The following is a 19,628-nucleotide window of genomic DNA, read 5'->3' as shown; positions in this document are numbered from 1 at the left end:
GGTAGAATCGATTATGCTGAGCTGCGGGGTACCGGTCCATGGCCCATGACGGGATCGGCAAAAGCGGTGAGGGAGGAGCGCCCTTCTCAAATATAACAGTATTCTGCGCCGCTTGGTCATGTTGTCAACAAGGCAGCGTGGTGCATCTTACAGAAACATACATCTATTTTCCATAAAATATACAAAAATATATGTTCGAATTTTTAAACTAGTTTTCATCGGGACGACATATATCAAACTCAATCACTTTTGCATGTGAAAATACAGAATCCTACTTATTACTTAATGCTTAATTACGTAACTTTTGTTTGGAGCCGGCTTTGAACGGGGCACCTGGCTCACACCCGGGAGTCAGACGGTTTCATAACGAATGCAAAATCAACTTTCGACCTGTGTAAAACACGCCTACCATGGCGCCCAGGCCAGATGAATCGAATCCCCTCATTGCCAGGGTGTGCTGCAATTTACTGGATGATGCCACAAGCAGTGGGACAACCTTATAAGGATATGGATATAGGCGTGGTCAGACAATCGGATTGGATAGCAGACGTCAGTTGAGCGGTTGAAGGGTGAGGCGGAGCATTCACGACCTCAGAACTTTAATGCGTCGGTGCAGCTTCACAGACTTATAAATGCTACGTGTAGTCTGATCGTATCAGCGAATGCAATAGAGCCAATGCATTTGACAGACAGATCTATGAAAAATACGCAAATAACAAAATGTACGTGATATTTTGATCATACACAACGGGATCAGTGGTTTATGTACGTACACACTCGATGCGGGGAGAAAGTTGCTGGACATGTTTTCCTGAAAGTGTGTTATTATTTCACTGTGTGCAACATTGTAGACACTGTACTTACCTCGATTTGTGATTGAACAACAATCATCCCAAATCCCGTGTTTGAATGGTTTCGATGCAAGTTGTTTACTCTATGGCCTGAAGAAAAGTTGTCGAACTCGAAGTATATGTTATCTGTTGCGCACGATCCCGTAATGGAGCTGCATGCATTCGACTTTGGCCCAGAGGAAATTGGCTCCGTAGAACTCGCTGTCATATACATACAATGATATTGAAACAGTAAGTGTCAATTAATTTAATTAATAACATATCACGTGTGTTGTCGATCAACATGATCGCAAAACATGGAGAAGTTACAATTGTAAACACAATCCCATGGGAGTATGCACTTCGTGTTTTATAGGTTTAGTTTGACTTTAATGAAGCCACGATGTGATCTTAGTGGCCTGGCCACATTTATTGCACATAAACGCATGCGCAGATTGTTACTGTATGTAATTTGCGAAGGCAACAGTGTGGCAACATAATACTTTACTACAACACAAAAGGTTGCCTGAAATTTGCATCCAATTGGCTGGGACTGGGGGCTCGGAGAGGGGGGTGGAAAGCGACTCTACTTGTTTTCTCTCGCTTCCTGTATTTCTCGTTGTGTCAAATGGCAGTTCTGTACAGTCCACGCCTCAAACTGTCGCTGCCTGCTATTATCACAGTCGAAACCAACATCTATGGTGGGTAAATAATGGGCCGACACGACTAGTTTTGTGTCTGTAATGTCATTATATTAATTGGATTTGGAAGTATTTCAGCATTATTAAAACTTTGCTTCCACAATACTTGTACAGTGCATGCTCTCTGAACGTATTTTACTTTAAATATAATTAGCCTAGTTCTTTCCTCTGAGCCAAGCAAACAGGCCTGTCCTGCACACATGCTTGTTGAAAACTTACTTCACATATATTTTACCAGTCATTTCCCTCATCTTCTACCTTTCAGGGCCCAACACATGAATGAGGGACACCTGGGGATCCAGGGCTGCCGTGACCCGTAACAGCAGCAAACTTCTTCAGATCTGACTTGAGGGAGGTGTGTGTTCTCCACCCTCTACTCTTTCCTGTAGGACTTATGTTTCCTCCCGAGTCCCTCTGTTCTCGCCGTTAAACAAAGCAGGACACAACGGTCCCAGACCGAGGCAGTGTAGGCAGAAACACTTGGCCTCGTCCTTGTTTTTTACTCAAGTGACTGGGGATATATATAAAGGACCTCAACTTTTTCCCCCGCTGTTTTTTTTTTTAGCTTGATGATTATAGTATGAGTCACCCTCCTCAGCAGAAAGTGATCCCTGATAAGAGTGGGGGCAAACATCGGGCTGCAGCTGCCATGAAGGAGCCCACAGTGCAGCACGCGGTGGATGTCTTCTATGGCGGTATGGGCCCCCCGGCTCTGGAGTCTGCTCACAGGGTAGGGGAGCCTGGAGGCCACGGCTCTGGTGTCTTCAACCCAGAGAAGGGGCCCCAAAGTCGTGCACACTATCAGCAGACTGCCTCTGTCAAATGGATGCACCAGGACCACATCCAAGCCGCTGGCTGGTCTCAGGATGCTTCCGGGCCACTGCCAACCAATTCATGGGGGCAGAACTTTAGCCCGTATATAGACGGCTTGAACAACGTTAGGGTCCAGATGGCCTTCCCCAAGGGGAGCAACGATGGAGGAGCTGCTCTGCAGATGGGGCCAGCAGAGAAACAGGCTCCAGGTTCCATGGAGGTTTACAGGGAGGCAACCCAAGCTCAAGCCCAGGCTAGGGGCTTAGAGTGGGGGCAGCATGCTGCGGCAGCCGCCATGCGTCAAGCCCAGCTCCAGGCCTTCCAGCAGGGCCATAAGGGTGTAGATCTCCAGGCTCAGCCCCCCCATGCCCCCTCCTCTCACCCCACCATGCAACCAGGGTCCTTGATGCAGCCCATCCAGCTGGCGTTCGGAACCACCAAACAGCACCTTCCGTCTGGTTACTACCCGGTGTTCCAGGGGGGCACCAAGGCCATGCCCAACCTGAGCTACAACGAGCAGCCAAAAACCCAACAACAACACCACCAACGGATGCAGCTTCAGATGCAACAGCAGCAGCAACAACAGCAGAAGCAGCAGCAACAACAACAGTTACATCAGCAGCATCATCAGCAACAACAACAACAGCAGCACCAGTTGCAGCAACAGCTCCAGCACCAGCACCAAATGCAACAGCATCAGATCCAACTGCAGCTGAATCAGCAGTATCACAAACAGCAAATACAACAGGAGCAACGGCAACAAATGCCCCAGCAGCAGCTTCAACCGCCACACAGTTTACCATCGCAGGAAATATTGCAGCCGCAGTCTCAGCAAAAGCAGCAGCCAAACCAACACTTCCTGAGTTATAACCAGCCCCCTGACAACTGTCCGTCTAGAGCTAGCCCCTCAACCCCTCAGAAGGACATGCCTCTGTCTGTGGAGACTCAGGGACTGGGACATACACCGGATGTAGAGACCCCGTCCGCTGACCCATCAAGCCCACCCTCCGACCCCTGCCCTCCAAAACTCACATCGGACCCCATGTCACCCTCCTCAGACGCATCTCCGGCTGCCCCCCGTCGCTCCCGCCGCCTCTCCAGAGACGGGCTATCACCACTCGTGGACCCTCCCTCACTATCCCCCTGGAACCAGACCTTCAGAGAGGTACCCCAGAACGGTGTGGTAGCCAGACGAGAAGGGGGGGAGAGACAGGGGCCGACTGGGGGGGTTATCCAGAGTACCCGCCGGAGGAGGAGGGCGTCGAAAGAGATCAACTTGGAGACTCTGGCCCAGAAGGCTTCCGAGAGGGAATCACTGCCCTCCTCCAAGATGGCCAAGGTTTGTTTACACTCTTTTGTTTAGTTCAACCAGGCCTAAAACCTGTTCCAAGTTCAACTCACATAGTGGCCTAGTGTAGTCCAGCGGTCTAAGCCCCTGCGTCTGGATCACATGTACTGTGTACCGCTGCAAGCATTGGTTTGAATCTGACCCACTGCTCTAGCACTGTCCTCCTATCAACTTTCCTCTCTATCATCGGTCCAATAAATACAAAAGGTGTGTGTATGCCAGACTCCTTTAAAGAAACACACAAAAAAACAATCATTCACATAGACCTCTGAACAGCAAGTGTTCAAAATTGTCGCTGTACGCGAAGGCCTACACAATGGGCCAGGGAAATAAGGATGTTGATTAAATACCTCATGTATTTCCTGAAGATAGTAATAATGGTTAATGGTTTACTCCCCTGATTGGAGTAAATTAACAGACAATAATACTTCTACTGCTATTTTCGCTCACTTGTACAGTACATGCAGTTAAATAATTATACATATATTCCTAATTTCATCTTTCTGTAAGTGCTGAATTTTCACACACAGCGGCCTGACTATTGAATTTAGATGAGTTCCTCGGATGACAGAACAACTGATTGTGTCTTTCGCCTACTTTGCTGCCACTGTGACCACTACAACACTCTGTTCCTCTTCCAAGAGGAAGGTCATGGTTTCTATGCAGGACTTCCCCTTATGCTGTACTTCTGTGAGAAAAGAGTGATTCCTAGCCTTGCTGTCAGGAATTTATGATGTTGACGTTTCCCTTAGGCACACCCACTAAAGCAGCTGCATTTTTTCAGGACTTGTTTTTAAAGGCAAAACATGTTGATTATTGAATAAATCGTCAGAGAGGGGGAGCGAGAGAGAGACTGTGCTGGGCGCAGGCTGCAGGGAGAGAGACTGTGCTGGGCGCAGGCTGCAGGGAGAGAGACTGTGCTGGGCGCAGGCTGCAGGGAGAGAGACTGTGCTGGGCTCAGGCTGCAGGGAGAGAGACTGTGCTGGGCGCAGGCTGCAGAGAGAGAGACTGGGTGCAGACTGCAGAGAGAGAAACTGTGTGCTGGGTGCAGACTGTTGAAGCAGCTACATGTCTGCACACCTCTACATTCCTCAGGGCTCTTCCTCCCCAGCCATTCAGCTGAGCCAGGGAGGGGCCGCGGCTGCAGCCTGGAGGCGCTCCGGACTCTCCCTCCCCAGCCATTCAGCTGAGCCAGGGAGGGGCAGCGGCCTGGAGCCACAGCCTGCAGACTCCCACTCCTCCACACTCTCTCCCCAACCAGGTGCCTTAATAAAACAGTCCTACCACTGTTATTCACAATCCCAAGGTTGAGCTTTTATTTTTTTATATATTTCTGAATCACAAGCCCAACTGCTGAGTTGGCCGTGTGAGGTGGGGTGGAGTTCAATGGTGCAGAATTGAGATTTGAGGCATTTACTGGAGTCATTTGAATTAGATTCAAATGTATTTCTCTGGCCTGGCTTGAATGTAGTTGCTAATGTTGTGTATTTTCACTAGTACTGGATTTTCAATACGTTTTGTAAGCTGACAGTAACCATTTGCTGCTTTTAAGTAACTGGTTGTTCATACGACGTGTGCAGTGCTTTCTTGATTCTATTTGTGAAACAGGATCTTGCGACACTGAAGACTGCCTTTAAGCAATGTCCATAAATTGTCTGTGACATGCGTACCTACAGTCTGAGATGAGCAATTGCTGCGGGGGTTTCATTTCATTTGTCAAGCATGTTTACTATTTGCCATATTTACTTCCACTTTCTATTCTACTCCCTTACATATTGTCTATATTATCTATATTATATATGTTATATGCCTCATTGCCTGCATCCATAATGGGTCAGCGGTCAAACGACCTCCACTCATCACTGTCAAACGCTCCCTGAAACACTTCAGCGAGCAGGCCTTTCTAATCGACCTGGCCCGGGTATCCTGGAAGGATATTGACCTCATCCCATCAGTAGAGGATGCCTGGTTATTTTTTTTATATGCCTTCCTCACCATCTTAAATAAGCATGCCCCATTCAAGAAATTTCGAACCAGGAACAGATATAGCCCTTGGTTCTCCCCAGACCTGACTGCCCTTTACCAGCACAAAAACATCCTGTAGCCTTCTGCATTAGCATCGAATAGCCCCTGTGGTATGCAACTTTTCAGGGAAGTCAGAAACCAATATACACAGGCAGTTAGAAAAGCCAAGGCTAGCTTTTTCAAGCAGAATTTTGCTTCCTGCAACACAAACTCAAAGTTCTGGGACACTGTAAAGTCCATGGAGAATAAGAACTCCTCCTCCCAGCTGCCCACTGCACTGAGGATAGGAAACTCTGTCACCACCGATAAATCCACTATAATTGAGAATTTCAATAAGCATTTTTCTACGACTGGCCATGCTTTCCACCTGGCTACCCCTACTGCAGTCAACAGCACTGCACCCCCCACAGCTACTTGCCCAAGCCTTCCCCATTTCTCCTTCTCCCAAATCCAGTCAGCTGATATTCTGAAAGAGCTGCAAAATCTGGACCCCTACAAATCATCTGGGCTAGACAATCTGGACCCTTTCTTTCAAAAATTATCTGCCAAAATTGTTGCAACCCCTATTACTAGCCTGTTCAACCTCTCTTTCGTGTCGTCTGAGATTCCCAAAGATTGGAAAGCAGCTGCGGTCATCCCCCTCTTCAAAGGGGGGGACACTCTTGACCCAAACTGCTACAGACCTATATCTGTCCTACCCTGCCTTTCTAAGGTCTTCGAAAGCCAAGTCAACAAACAGATTACCGACCATTTCGAATCCCACCGCACCTTCTCCGCTATGCAATCTGGTTTCAGAGCTGGTCATGGGTGCACCTCAGCCACGCTCAAGGTCCTAAACGATATCGTAACCGCCATCGAAAAGAAACAATACTGTGCTGCCGTATTCATTGACCTGGCCAAGGCTTTCGACTCTGTCAATCACCGCATCCTCATCGGCAGACTCAATAGCCTTGGTTTCTCAAATGATTGCCTCGCCTGGTTCTCCAACTACTTCTCTGATAGAGTTCAATGTGTCAAATCGGATGGCCTGTTGTCCGGGCCTCTGGCAGTCTCTATGGGGGCGCCACAGGGTTAAATTCTTGGACCAACTCTTTTCTCTGTATACATCAATGATGTCGCTCTTGCTGCTGGGGAGTCTCTTCTCCACCTCTACGCAGACAATACCATTCTGTATACTTCTGGCCCTTCTTTGGACACTGTGTTAACAACCCTCCAGACGAGCTTCAATGCCATACAACTCTCCTTCCGTGGCCTCCAACTGCTCTTAAATACAAGTAAAACTAAATGCATGCTCTTCAACCGATCGCTGCCCGCACCTGCCCGCCAGTCCAGCATCACTACTCTGGACGGTTCAGACTTAGAATATGTGGACAACTACAAATACCGAGGTGTCTGGTTAGACTGTAAACTCTCCTTCCAGACTCACATCAAACATCTTCAATCCAAAGTTAAATCTAGAACTGGCTTCCTATTTCGCAACAAAGCATCCTTCACTCATGCTGCCGAACATACCCACGTATAACTGACCATCCTACCGATCCTCGACTTTTGCGATGTCATTTACAAAATAGCCTCCAATACCCTACTCAATAAACTGGATGCAGTCTATCACAGTGCCATCCGTTTTGTCACCAAAGCGCCATACACTACCCACCACGTTGACCTGTACGCTCTCGTTGGCTGGCCCTCGTTTCATACTCGTCGCCAAACCCACTGGCTCCAGGTCATCTACAAGACCCTGCTAGGTAAAGTCCCCCCTTATCTCAGCTCACTGGTCACCATAGCAGCACCCACCTGTAGCATGCGCTCCAGCAGGTATATCTCTCTGGTCACCCCCAAAGCCAATTCCTCCTTTGGCTGTCTCTCCTTCCAGTTCTCTGCTGCCAATGACTGGAACGAACTACAAAAATCTCTGAAACTGGAAACACTTATCTCCCTCACTAGCTTTAAGCACCAGCTGTCAGAGCAGATCACTGCACCTGTACATAATTTAGCCTAAACAACTACCTCTTCCCCTATTGTATTTATTTATTGATTTTGCTCCTTTGCACCCCAATATTTCTATTTCTACTTTGCACTTTCTTCCACTACAAATTTACCATTCCAGTGTTTTACTTGCTATAATGTATTTACTTTGCCACCATGGCCTTTTTTGCCTTTACCTCCCTTATCTCACCTCATTTGCTCACATTGTATATAGACTTATTTTTCTACTGTGTTATTGACTGTATGTTTGTTTTACACCATGTGTAACTGTGTTGTTGTATGTGTCGAACTGCTTTGCTTTATCTTGGCCAGGTCGCAATTGTAAATGAGAACTTGTTCTCAACTTGCCTACCTGGTTAAATAAAGGTGAAATAAAAAATAAATAAAAATATCTATATTATCTCTTTTCTCTACTTATTTATATCTCTGTTATTCCCCTCTACCCCCCATTTTCCTCTAGCAGCAGCAGGAGGTGGGTCTTATGGGCAGACAAGCTGGTATGGTGCCCCTGGTTATCCCCGTGTCCGTGCCAGTGCGCCAGGGTCAGACAGCCCCTCCGGGCACCTGGCCTCACGGGCGCCCCCCGGGCCAGCACGCCCTGCTCCCGCCCCAGCCCCAACACAAGCCCTCGGTCATTGTAGCGAGCCGCCGCTCACTGAGGAACTCCCTCTCAGAGAGCTTCAGCCAGGTAGGTCCTGTGGCATGCAGACCTTAGTTGTATTCATTAGGCAAGTAAAAATAGTAAAAAATGTTTTGCACCATTTTAGTGTTCCTTGTTGGACTAGTCCACATAGTTCCTCACTGTTTTCTTCTGTTTTGGTGCCTAATGAACACAATCTAGAGTTCAAATAGTATTTGCTTTCTTTCACATACTTTGAGTGTTTGATTGAGCCTGTCTGGAGTTCCAGGTGGGCGGGGGTTTGCCCTTTTTAGACTATTCTGTTTGTTCTGTTGTGCCAGCCAGGCAAGCTCGATCAAGCGCAGTTAAAGTATATGAAAAAAAATATATATACTATTTGAACCCAGATATGATGACCTACTGGGGGGACATGTTTTAGTATGTAGAAATTAGGCCTTAACTCCACAATGGGTTGGGTTGTCATGCGCTATTGTTCAATAGTGCTATTGACTGTACATTTGTTTATCTCATGTGTAACTCTGTGTTGTTGTTTTTGTCGCACTGCTTTGCTTTATCTTGGCCAGGTCGCAGTTGTAAATGAGAACTTGTTCTCAACTGGCCTACCTAGTTATATAAAGGTGAAATAAAAAAAATAAAAAAATACTACTCAATGGAGACACTTTGATGTAGATGCCAAAAACATTCAATGTGGTTTCACAACGATATTATTTAGCGACTTCATTAATCCCGCCGGTGACTTCCCCACACAAGTCATAATCTCCCTCCCACCTTCCACTGAACCAATGCAGTTGGTTGTTTGTCTATTTGTCCTTGTCATTCTCTGAAATATCACTGAACTCCTCACAATCGTCTCACCCAACCAGGACGGGGAGGGCGATGCTGGTCAGGACGACGATGGGAAATTAGCCAAGCACAAATGGCGGCCTCGTCCCGAGCCCCTCTTCATCCCGCCACCCAAACCGGCTACGTTCATCGCCCCCTCGGTCTACTCCGCCATCACGCCCTACCAGAGCCACCTGCGGTCGCCCATCCGCCTGCCCGACCACCACTTCACCCTGCCGCCCTACACCCCGCCGCCCATCCTGTCGCCGGTGCGCGAGGGCTCTGGTCTCTACTTCTCCACCTTCCTGTCTTCCATCGCCGCCAGCAACCAGACCCTGCAGCCACCACCCAACACGCCCAAGTCGGTCTCGCGCAGCCTTCTGCGATCTAGTAAGTCTTGTCACGGAAGCTCGAGGAGTCTTGCTGTATCGTTCTCTCTCTCTTTCCCTCCGTCTCTCTCTTTCTCTCTCCTCTCTCTCCAAGATGTCCCCTACCTCTATTGTTATTATGTAAAATACAAATCTGTTCCTTTCTTTTCCTATGCACTGCATGCATCCTTGTCACAATGTATTTCTTTTGTCAGTAGTCCAGGGCTGGTTAGGGCTGGTTTCCCAGACAGTAGTTAAGTCTAGTCCTGGACTAAAAAAGCATTTTCAATGGAGAAATCGCTATTGAACCGGCGCTTAAAGTGTAGGATGCGTCACAAATGGCATCCTATTCCCTATGTAGTGCATGACTTTTGACCAGTCCTATGGACCCTGGCCAAAAGCGGTGCACTACGTTGGGAATAGCGTGCCATTAGGAACGCATACCCACAGTCCTCCGGAGTTAAATGGCCCCATGACTTCCTGCATTCTGAGATCAGATGGTCTCTCTGTCTCTGTCCTCTCTGTTCTATATACCTCTGTCCAGATGGTACCTCTGTCCAGATGGTCTCTCTGTCTCTCTGTCCTCTCTGTTCTATATACCTCTGTCCAGATGGTCTCTCTGTCTCTGTCCTCTCTGTTCTATATACCTCTGTCCAGATGGTCTCTCTGTCTCTCTGTCCTCTCTGTTCTATATACCTCTGTCCAGATGGTCTCTCTGTCTCTGTCCTCTCTGTTCTATATACTTCTGTCCAGATGGTCTCTCTGTCTCTCTGTCCTCTCTGTTCTATATACCTCTGTCCAGATGGTACCTCTGTCTCTCTGTCCTCTCTGTTCTATATACCTCTGTCCAGATGGTCTCTCTGTCCTCTCTGTTCTATATACCTCTGTCCAGATGGTCTCTCTGTCTCTCTGTTCTATATACCTCTGTCCAGATGGTACCTCTGTCTCTCTGTCCTCTCTGTTCTATATACCTCTGTCCAGATGGTCTCTCTGTCTCTCTGTTCTATATACCTCTGTCCAGATGGTCTCTCTGTCTCTCTGTCCTCTCTGTTCTATATACCTCTGTCCAGACGGTCTCTCTGTCTCTCTGTCCTCTCTGTTCTATATACCTCTGTCCAGATGGTCTCTCTGTCCTCTCTGTTCTATATACCTCTGTCCAGATGGTAACTCTGTCCAGATGGTCTCTCTGTCTCTCTGTCCTCTCTGTTCTATATACCTCTGTCCAGATGGTAGCGTCCTAAAGGTGCTGTGTTCATTTGTGTTCTACAGCCAGCTCTACAGACATCACGCCCCCAGTCCTCCCTTTGATCACCGACGCCACACCTGTCAGCTTTGAACCGTGAGTACAAACCTCTGTAACACTGAACTCAGGTATAATGCATTATGATGCAGTTATAATATATATAACATCTAGCAGATAACATTTATCTATAGCGGCTTACAGTCATGCATGCATACATTTACATATGGGTGGCCCCAGGAATCAAACCCACAATCTCTCTCGCTCCACCTGCTCCCTCTCCCTCGTTTTCCCCACCATCTACCTCGCTCCGACCCTCCCTCCCTCTCCCCACCCCCAGGCGTATTAACATTGGCCTGCAGTACCAGGCGGAGGTACCAGAGCTGCAGTGTGACCGCTCACTGACCCAGTGGGACCAGCACAAGGCTGACCTGGTCTGGCTCCCCATGAAGGACTCCCTGCTACGCCACGCAGAGCAGGAGACCGGTAACTACACTGCCTCGTACTCAAAGCTATAGTAATCTAATACCGTTTTCACAGAATAGGGCCAACCCGAACCATACTGTACTGGCGTGGTTCCAGAAACTATGTTGAATGCATAGTCAGGCCAGCTCAGTACAGCTTGGCTCGGCTCAGCTTGGCATGGCTCTGTGGTATGAGGCATACAGAGCTGACTTTAAAAAGTTTTTGTATGGAAGTCGAAGTACGCACATTTGACTAACTTGGGCTGTAACGTCCTGAAGTAGCGCAAAATGTTGACCGTTTTGTTTTCGGTCTCTTTTTTTTGTCTTTCTCTACTTGCTCTCTCTCTTTCTCTCCCCCACCCTCTCTTTCTCTCCCCCACCCTGTCTTTCTGTCCCTGCACCTCCTCTCCCTCCCTGTCTTCCTACCTCAAAACTGCCTCACTCTCTCCCCCTAGTGGACGACCTGATGAGCTTGGCCTGCTCCAGCGCTCTGTATGGAGGTGGCACCAATCAGGAGCTGGCCCTCCACTGTCTGCATGAGTGCGGGGGCAATGTCCTTGTGAGTAGAGTGACTCACCCAGTGATTTAACCCAGTGATTCCACGATAATCCCCTCTGTGGCAAATTAGTTTCTCCCAGGTTTCATAAATGGCTCCCTATTAACTTTTTATAGTGAGCTTTTCTTTTTTTTTTACTAGAGCCTTATGGCCCCTGGTCAAAATAGTGCACTAGATAGGCCCAGTGATGAATTGTGTTGCTCTCCCCAGGAGACCCTGGCGTTCCTGCTGCTCAAGGAGCCCGTTTTCTGTGATGGCCACCACCTGGCGGACTATCACTACTCAGGTGGGGAAGCCATTTTGTTTCCTCAATTGCTTCTTTCTCAAAAGTGTGCTTGTTAAAGGGGAAATGGAGGGGGGTGGTGCCATTCATTCACTTCCAAATTTAACACGTACGACACACCCCTCAATCCGACACACACCACACACACACCACACACACACACACACCACACACACACACACACACAAACACACACACTGTGAGGCCTCATTGACAGAATGGTGAATAATTCCCCCCCAGGATCAGACAGTTGGACTCCCTCAGAGAAGCGCTTCTTCAATAAAGGCATCTCTACCTACAGGAAGGACTTCTTCATGGTGCAGAAACTGGTACGCTCACTTCTAACCAGGCCATGACGGTTTCACCACATAGCATGAATCAGTACCACCTGGGCAAACAGTGGGAATACTATAAGAAATGAATAACCTTTTAATAACTGTCTGTATTTGTGTCTGTTTGCGTGTGTGATTTGTCTTTCCGTATACAGGTGCAAACAAAGACAGTGGCACAATGTGTGGAGTTTTACTACATGCATAAGAAACAGGTGAAGATCAGTCGCAGTGGAAGCGTTACCTACGGACCTGCAGAGTCCCCAGCAGATAGACACACAGAGGCAGTAGTGGATGTTAAGGTAAGGCTTTAGTTAATGAAAAACAAATAAACTCAGCAAAAAAAGAAACATCCTCTAACTGTCAACTGTGTTTATTTTCAGCAAACTTGAACATAACAAGATTCAACAACTGTGACAAACTGAACAAGTTTCACAGACATGTGACTAACAGAAATTGAATAATGTGTCCCTGAACAAAGGGGGGTCAATCAAAAGTAACAGTCAGTATCTGGTGTGGCCACCAGCTGCATTAAGTACTGCAGTGCATCTCCTCCTCATGGACTGCACCAGATTTGCCAGTTCTTGCTGTGAGATGTTACTCCACTCTTCCACCAAGGCACCTGCAAGTTTCCGGACATTTCTGGGGAGAATGGCCCTAGCCCTCACCCTCCTATCCAACAAGTCCAAGACGTGCTCAATGGGATTGAGATCCGGGCTCTTTGCTGGCCATGGCAGAACATTGACATTCCTGTCTTGCAGGAAATCACGAACAGAACGAGCAGTGTGGCTGGTGGCATTGTCATACTGGAGGGTCATGTCAGGATGAGCCTGCAGGAAGGGTACCACATGAGGGAGAAGGATGTCTTCCCTGTAACGCACAGTGTTGAGATTCCCTGCAATGACAACAAGCTCAGTCCGATGTTGCTGTGACACACCACCCCAGACCATGACAGACCCTCCACCTCCAAATCGATCCCGCTCCAGAATACAGGCCTCAGTGTAACTCATTCCTTCGACGATAAACGCGAATACAACCATCACCCCTGGTGAGACAAAACCGCGACTCGTCAGTGAAGAGCACTTTGCCAATCCTGTCTGGTCCAGCAGCGGTGGGTTTGTGCCCTTAGGCGACGTTGTTGCTGGTGATGTCTGGTGAGGACCTGCCTTACAACAGGCCTACAAGCCCTCAGTCCAGCCTCTCTCAGCCTATTGCGGACAGTCTGAGCACTGATGGAGGGATTGTGCGTTCCTGGTGTAACTCGGGCAGCTGTTGTTGCCATCCTGTACCTGTCCCGCAGGTGTGATGTTCGGATATACCTATCCTGTGCAGGTGTTGTCACACGTGGTCTGCCACTGCGAGGACGATCAGCTGTCCATCCTGTCTCCCTGTAGTGCTGTCTTAGGCGTCTCATAGTATGGACATTGGAATTTATTTCCCTGGCCACATCTGCAGTCCTCATGCCTCCTTGCAGCATGCCTATGGCACATTCACGCAGATGAGCAGGGACCCTGGGCATCTTTCTTTTGGTGTTTTTCAGAGTCAGTAGAAAGGCCTCTTTACTGTGCTAAGTTTTCATAACTGTGACCTTAATTGCCTACCGTCTGTAAGCTGTTAGTGTCTTAATGACCGTTCCACAGGTGCATGTTCAATAATTGTTTATGGTTCATTGAACAAGCATGGGAAACAGTGTTTAAACCCTTTAAAATGAAGACCTGTGAAGTTATTTGGATTTTTACGAATTATCTTTGAAAGACAGGGTCCTGAAGAAGGGACGTTTCTTTTTTTGCTGAGTTTATTATAAAACAAGTCATTCATGAGTACATAAAAAAAATATATTAACATTGCATTACAAAATAACATTTTATTAATATGACCATTTATTGTGTTATTTGTCTCTTTTTCACAGAGCTCTCAGGGATCAAAACCAAGTCAGGAAGAAGTTGACAGGAAGTGGGAAGGGTCATGTGACAGGGGTCAAGATGGCAACCAGTCCAGGGTTACTCAGACACTACAGGCTCACGACAATGTAAGTGCTCATTTTCACTTGAAGTTACTTTTTTTTTTAAATGATTTTTAACCTCATTGTACCATGTTTAAATCTATCCCATATCTATTTATACTTGCTATCATATGTCCTTTGACCAATGATTCACCAACAGGACAGTACAACACTTGTATAACAGACTGATTCACCAACAGGACAGTACAACACTTGTATAACAGACTGATTCACCAACAGGACAGTACAACACTTGTATAACAGACTGATTCACCAACAGGACAGTACAACACTTGTTTAACAGACTGATTTACCAACAGGACAGTACAATATTGGTATAACAGACTGATTCACCAACAGGACAGTACAACACTTGTATAACAGACTGATTCATCAACAGGACAGTACAACACTTGTATAACAGACTGATTTACGAACAGGACAGTACAACACTTTTTTAACAGACTGATTTACCAACAGGACAGTACAACACTGGTACTTTCTGGAAAAAATGGCGGCAACAGAGGGCTGCCGTGCTTCTAGCTCTAAGGATACTTTGCAGTATTATTTTTTATGTATTTTAGAATTTTTTTTTACAAGCATTTCGCTACACCCGCAATAACATCTGCTAAACATGCGTATATGACCAATAAAATGTTATTTTGATTTGATATAATAGACAAACACAATGATGTAATGTTTGGCCCATCAGACAGGAGCAGTGCTAGGGCACAGGGACCAGCATGCTGTACACAAGGTTGGTCCTCCCCATCCAACCCCTCCCTCTGCAGCCAGAAAACCTCGTCCCGAGGCGGGGAAGAAGAGCAGAGCGCCCCCAAAGCCCCCCGGCGACCCAGAGGGCGTGTTCCCCTGCAAGAAGTGTAGCAGGTCAGTGTGTGTGTGTGTGTGTCCCTTTAAGATGATGTTTAGATGATCTGCAAACAGATACACATTTTCCACCATTAATACTTTTCCCCGCCAATTTTTAATTAAGTGAAAGAAAACGGTGAAAGACAGGGATTGACCAAGAGTATTATAAACCAGGCATCTCTCTTATGTCCAGTGAACACTGGTCTCTATCTCAGACCAGTGTGGCAACAATGTAGACAATAGCCATTGGTGGCATTTCAGGTTGTCTTAGTTGCAGTCGCGCTGCACAGGTAATTAGAGCTTACAACACCTGGAGAAGAGTTTACGTCTCAGTAACCACATTGATATGCTTTAACTGCAAAAATAGGTGACCTGGTATGTCACCTGTGTGGCTGTAGGTTCCATCAGAGCCGTAGGTCTCTCTCTCTATATTTAGCTCTCTGGGTTCAATTGTCCATGTATCTATCTGACCTCTGACCAGGGTGTTCTTCAAGGTGAAAAGCCGCAGCGCCCACATGAAGAGCCACGCTGAGCGGGAGAAGAAGGAAGCCGCACTCAAGCTCAAAGAGGAGGAGGAGCGGGCGGTTGAGGCGGAGGCACGGGCCAGGGAGGCAGCAGAGGTTATGCAGAATGGGAACGGGGGTGGGAATGGAGCAGGAGAACAGGATGAGGTCAGTGATGAGGATGTGCCTTCAGAGACAGAAGATGAAAAGGACGAGGACTGGCAGTGAGAGAGGGGAGGAATGGGGAGGAGGGAGGGGGGGGCTTGAGAGGGAATGAAAGACATATCCCACTCCCGGAAAAACAAACGAGTACAAATAATCTTTGTACCTGAAACAATGAGATTGACTATGGAGGTGTTCCAGGTCATCATTACAGACGTGCTGCACAGACGATCAGATCTTACAACACCCAGGGAGGTGTTTAGAGTCCAAGGAGCCACATTTACAGAGCCTTCAGAAAGTATTCATACCCCTTGACTTATTCCACATTTTGTTGTGTTACAACCTGAATTCAAAACGGATTACATTTATTTTTCTCACCTGTCTACACACAATACCCCATAATAACTAAGTGAAAACATGTTTTCAAATGTATTGAAAATCAAATACAGAAATATCTGACTTACATAAATATTCACACTTTTGAGTCAATACAAGTTAGAATTACTTTTGGCAGTGATTACAGCTGTGAGTCTTTCTGGGTAAATCTCTTAGAGCTTTGCACACCTGGATTGTACAATATTTGCACATTCTTTTAAAAATTCTTCAAGCTCTGTCAAGTTGGTTGTTGCTCATTACTAGACAGCCATTTTCAGGTCTTGCCATAGATTTTCAAGACGATTTTTAAGTCAAAACAGTAACTAGCCCACTCAGGAACATTCAATGTCATCTTGGTCAGCAACAGGTTATTGTCCAGCCTTTCTCTCTAGGATTTTGCCTGTGCTATTCTGTTTCTTGTAATCCTAAATAAATAAACTCCCTAATGACAAGAATACCCATAACATGATTCTGCCACCACCATGCTTGAAAATATGAAGTGGTACTTAGTGATGTGTTGTTGGATTTGCCCCAAATAACGCTTTGTATTCTTTGCCACATTTTTTGCAGTTTTACTTTAGTGCCTTATTGCAAACAGGATGCATGCTTTTGGAATATTTTTATTTTGTACAGGCTTGCTTATTTTCACTTTGTCATTTAGGTTAATATTGTGGAGTTACTACAATGTTGTTGATCCATCATCAGTTTTCTCCTAACACAGCCATTAAACTCTGTAACTGTTTTAAAATCACCATTGGCCTCATGGTGAAATACCTGATCAGTTTCCTTCCTCTTCGGCAACTGAATTAGGAAGGATGCCTGTGTCTTTGTAGTGACTGGGAGTATTCATACAACATCCAAATTGTCATCAATAACTTGCTCAATGGGATGTTCAATGTCTACATTTATTTACATTTTTAACCATCTACCAATAGGTGTTCTTCTTTGCATTGGAAAAACCTACCTGGTCTTTGTTGTTGAATATGAGTTTGAAATTCACTGCTCCACTGAGGGACCTTTCAGATAAATGCATGTGTGGGGTACAGAGATGAGGTTGTCATTCAAAAATCATGTTTAACCCTTATTGCACACAGAGAGTGAGTCCATACAACTTATTATGTGACTTGTTAAGCACATTTTTATTCCTGAACTTATTCAGGCTTGCCATAACAAAGGGGTTGAATACTTATTAACTCAAGACATTTCAGCTTTCATTATTTGTGAAAACTTCTAAAAACTTAAGTCCACTTTGACATTGAGGCATTGTATGTGTGTGTGTATAGGCCAGTGACACAAAATCGAAATGTATTCCATTTTAAATTCAGGCTGTAACACCACAAAATGTGGAAAAAGTCAAGGGGTGTAAATACTTTGAGGGCACTGTATATGATATAGCAAACTTCATAAATGCCCGGCGCGACCTGCAATGTCCACTTTGTCTCACATCAGTGCCACAACTTGCCTTGCTTTTAATTGCTTTTAATTGCTTTTTGCATTCCACATATTTCAAACAAATGTTTTTGTTTATTTTTCACAAGGAAATGTGAAAGGATTTGTAAATGCACTGTATTATATTCTACTGCTTTTGCCGATCTCACTTCTTTTATATCACTTTAATTGAATACCTATATTGGAATATCTATTTTGCTATTATTGGAATATCTATATCGCTATTTCTTTGTGTGGACTATTTAGGTCTAATGGTTGTTCTTAAGAGTTTATAGCTAGTTTGTTTAAACGGCCGCTGCGTACACTCTGTGGATACCTGTTTTTGCTTACTAAATCATGATCAAAGAGACTTTTCACTTTTATAATATCCATCTGTTCTAAAATTGGGGCTAATGTAGATATCACCTTCTATGAATTATTTTTTACTTTTTTAAAGGAAAATATTGTGTGGACATTTTTAAGAATTGTCAGCAAACTCTAAGGTTGAATTGCACATTTTAAACTACAAAGTAAGGGACCTTTAACATTGAATGTGTGTTTTGTGTATAAAAATGTTTATTAAAAAGTAATATACTGTACCTCTATACAAAAAAAGTACATATCTCACACAGCCAGATTTTGAATAAATCCTCTCGCTTCACATCTTCATCTCTGGGAAATTCCACCCAGTTGACTACTTTAAAATGGTGAAGCCCTTAATGCAATGTCCGTGCCAAACGGATTTTATTCATCAAGACCTTTATCTTACTTTATGGTACTTCCCTCTTTCAGCCTGTTCACTTCCGTCTGCTTCCAAGTTAATGCACTCCTGTATGCTGTTAACACAACCACCAGTAGAGGGAAGTAGTGCTTCAATATCATCAATGGACAATATTTTCCCCCCCAATTTAGATTTAAAAAACTTGCCTTGGGTTTCAATACATATGCTTGCTATATGATTAGTAGGACAACATACTACACAAAACTATAGACATAACAAGTCAAAAGTGACTTGATCTGACACATAACAGAAAATTTTATACAACAAAGTTACATTTTGTATTTATTTACAGGAATGTGCTTTGGCCTGTTATTTCAGCCATAACCAGCACCGATGTATGTACATAAGTCCAATATACACATTTTGTCAAGGACTGTAGAAGAGAGAACCTCATAATTATCCAACAGGTCATGCCAGTTTTTATTTATTTGACTAGGCAAGTCAGCTAAGAACAAATTCAATGACAGCCTACTGGGGAACAGTGGGTTATAACGGCCTTGTTCAGGGGCAGAATGACAGATTTTTACCTTGTCAGGTCGGGGATTTGATCCAGAAACCTTACTGTTACTGGCCCAACACTCTAACCACTAGGCTACCTGCCACCCCTACATGGTCATATTCACCAAACGCAGGAAAACTGACCAAAATGGGTGGGAGAGAACCACAACTTGTCCAATAAGAAACAATCTTTTTAAAATGTTTATTGCAAAGCATTTCCCATTTCAAATAGTTTTGCTGCAGTATGCACTAATGAATACAACCCAGGTTCCAATCCATCTACACAGCGGGAAGGACAGAGGGCAAACTCATCTGAGCCTTGGGGGCGTGGCAAGTGTTTTGCGACTCTGCCAAGGTGAAATAACTAGCTGTTAAAAAGAACCCTGGGTAAGAGCCAGGACAGCCTGGTGCGCGCGCACACACAGAGAGACACCCAGGCCTAGGCAGCAGCAGCATTTAGGAGATTAAATGCAAGGCCTGGAGATGAAAGAGGAGAAAATAAAGTGGCCTGCCTTGCCTTCATTCTACACTCATCATGCAGGGGGGACCCTGACAGCCACATTCTCTGTCTCCTGACAGCCACCCCTTTCCCTCTCCCTCCCAG

The 19,628-nt window shown here is 45.7% G+C and overlaps 1 protein-coding gene across 3 annotated transcripts; it reads left to right on the top strand.

The window, feature by feature from the left end:
* The first annotated feature begins 610 nt into the window (after positions 1–610).
* Positions 611–18,344, top strand: mideasa (mitotic deacetylase associated SANT domain protein a). Of its 3 annotated transcripts, none has more exons than XM_014143962.3 (13): positions 611–1,082; positions 1,797–3,683; positions 8,164–8,391; positions 9,207–9,555; positions 10,803–10,872; positions 11,114–11,259; positions 11,693–11,796; positions 12,004–12,079; positions 12,317–12,405; positions 12,564–12,707; positions 14,315–14,434; positions 15,120–15,295; positions 15,759–18,344. In XM_014143962.3, exons 2-13 carry the CDS (start codon positions 2,112–2,114, stop codon positions 16,006–16,008), a joined length of 3,324 nt encoding a protein of 1,107 aa, XP_013999437.3. In that variant the 5' UTR covers positions 611–1,082; positions 1,797–2,111; the 3' UTR covers positions 16,009–18,344. The 3 variants fall into 3 exon arrangements, with proteins under 3 accessions (XP_013999437.3, XP_013999439.3, XP_082817804.1); XM_014143964.3 differs by having other exon boundaries at positions 612–1,082; positions 8,167–8,391; XM_082961678.1 differs by lacking the exon at positions 611–1,082 and adding an exon at positions 1,367–1,531.
* The last annotated feature ends 1,284 nt before the right edge of the window (positions 18,345–19,628 follow it).

This window comes from Salmo salar, chromosome 15 (genome assembly GCF_965601325.2).
Source record: "Salmo salar chromosome 15, fSalSal1, whole genome shotgun sequence".
Taxonomy (NCBI): Eukaryota; Metazoa; Chordata; class Actinopteri; order Salmoniformes; family Salmonidae; genus Salmo; species Salmo salar.
The sequence above is the reverse complement of the archived record's forward strand: the minus strand, read 5'-3'. Positions and strand labels throughout refer to the sequence as shown.

Excerpts from the sequence above, each read along its gene's own strand:
- mideasa (XM_014143962.3), top strand. The coding sequence starts at position 2,112 with ATGAGTCACCCTCCTCAGCAGAAAGTGATCCCTGATAAGAGTGGGGGC. Across the intron at positions 11,260-11,692 it reads CCACGCAGAGCAGGAGACCG|TGGACGACCTGATGAGCTTG; the intron begins GTAACTACACTG and ends CTCTCCCCCTAG. Across the intron at positions 12,708-14,314 it reads AGGCAGTAGTGGATGTTAAG|AGCTCTCAGGGATCAAAACC; the intron begins GTAAGGCTTTAG and ends TCTTTTTCACAG.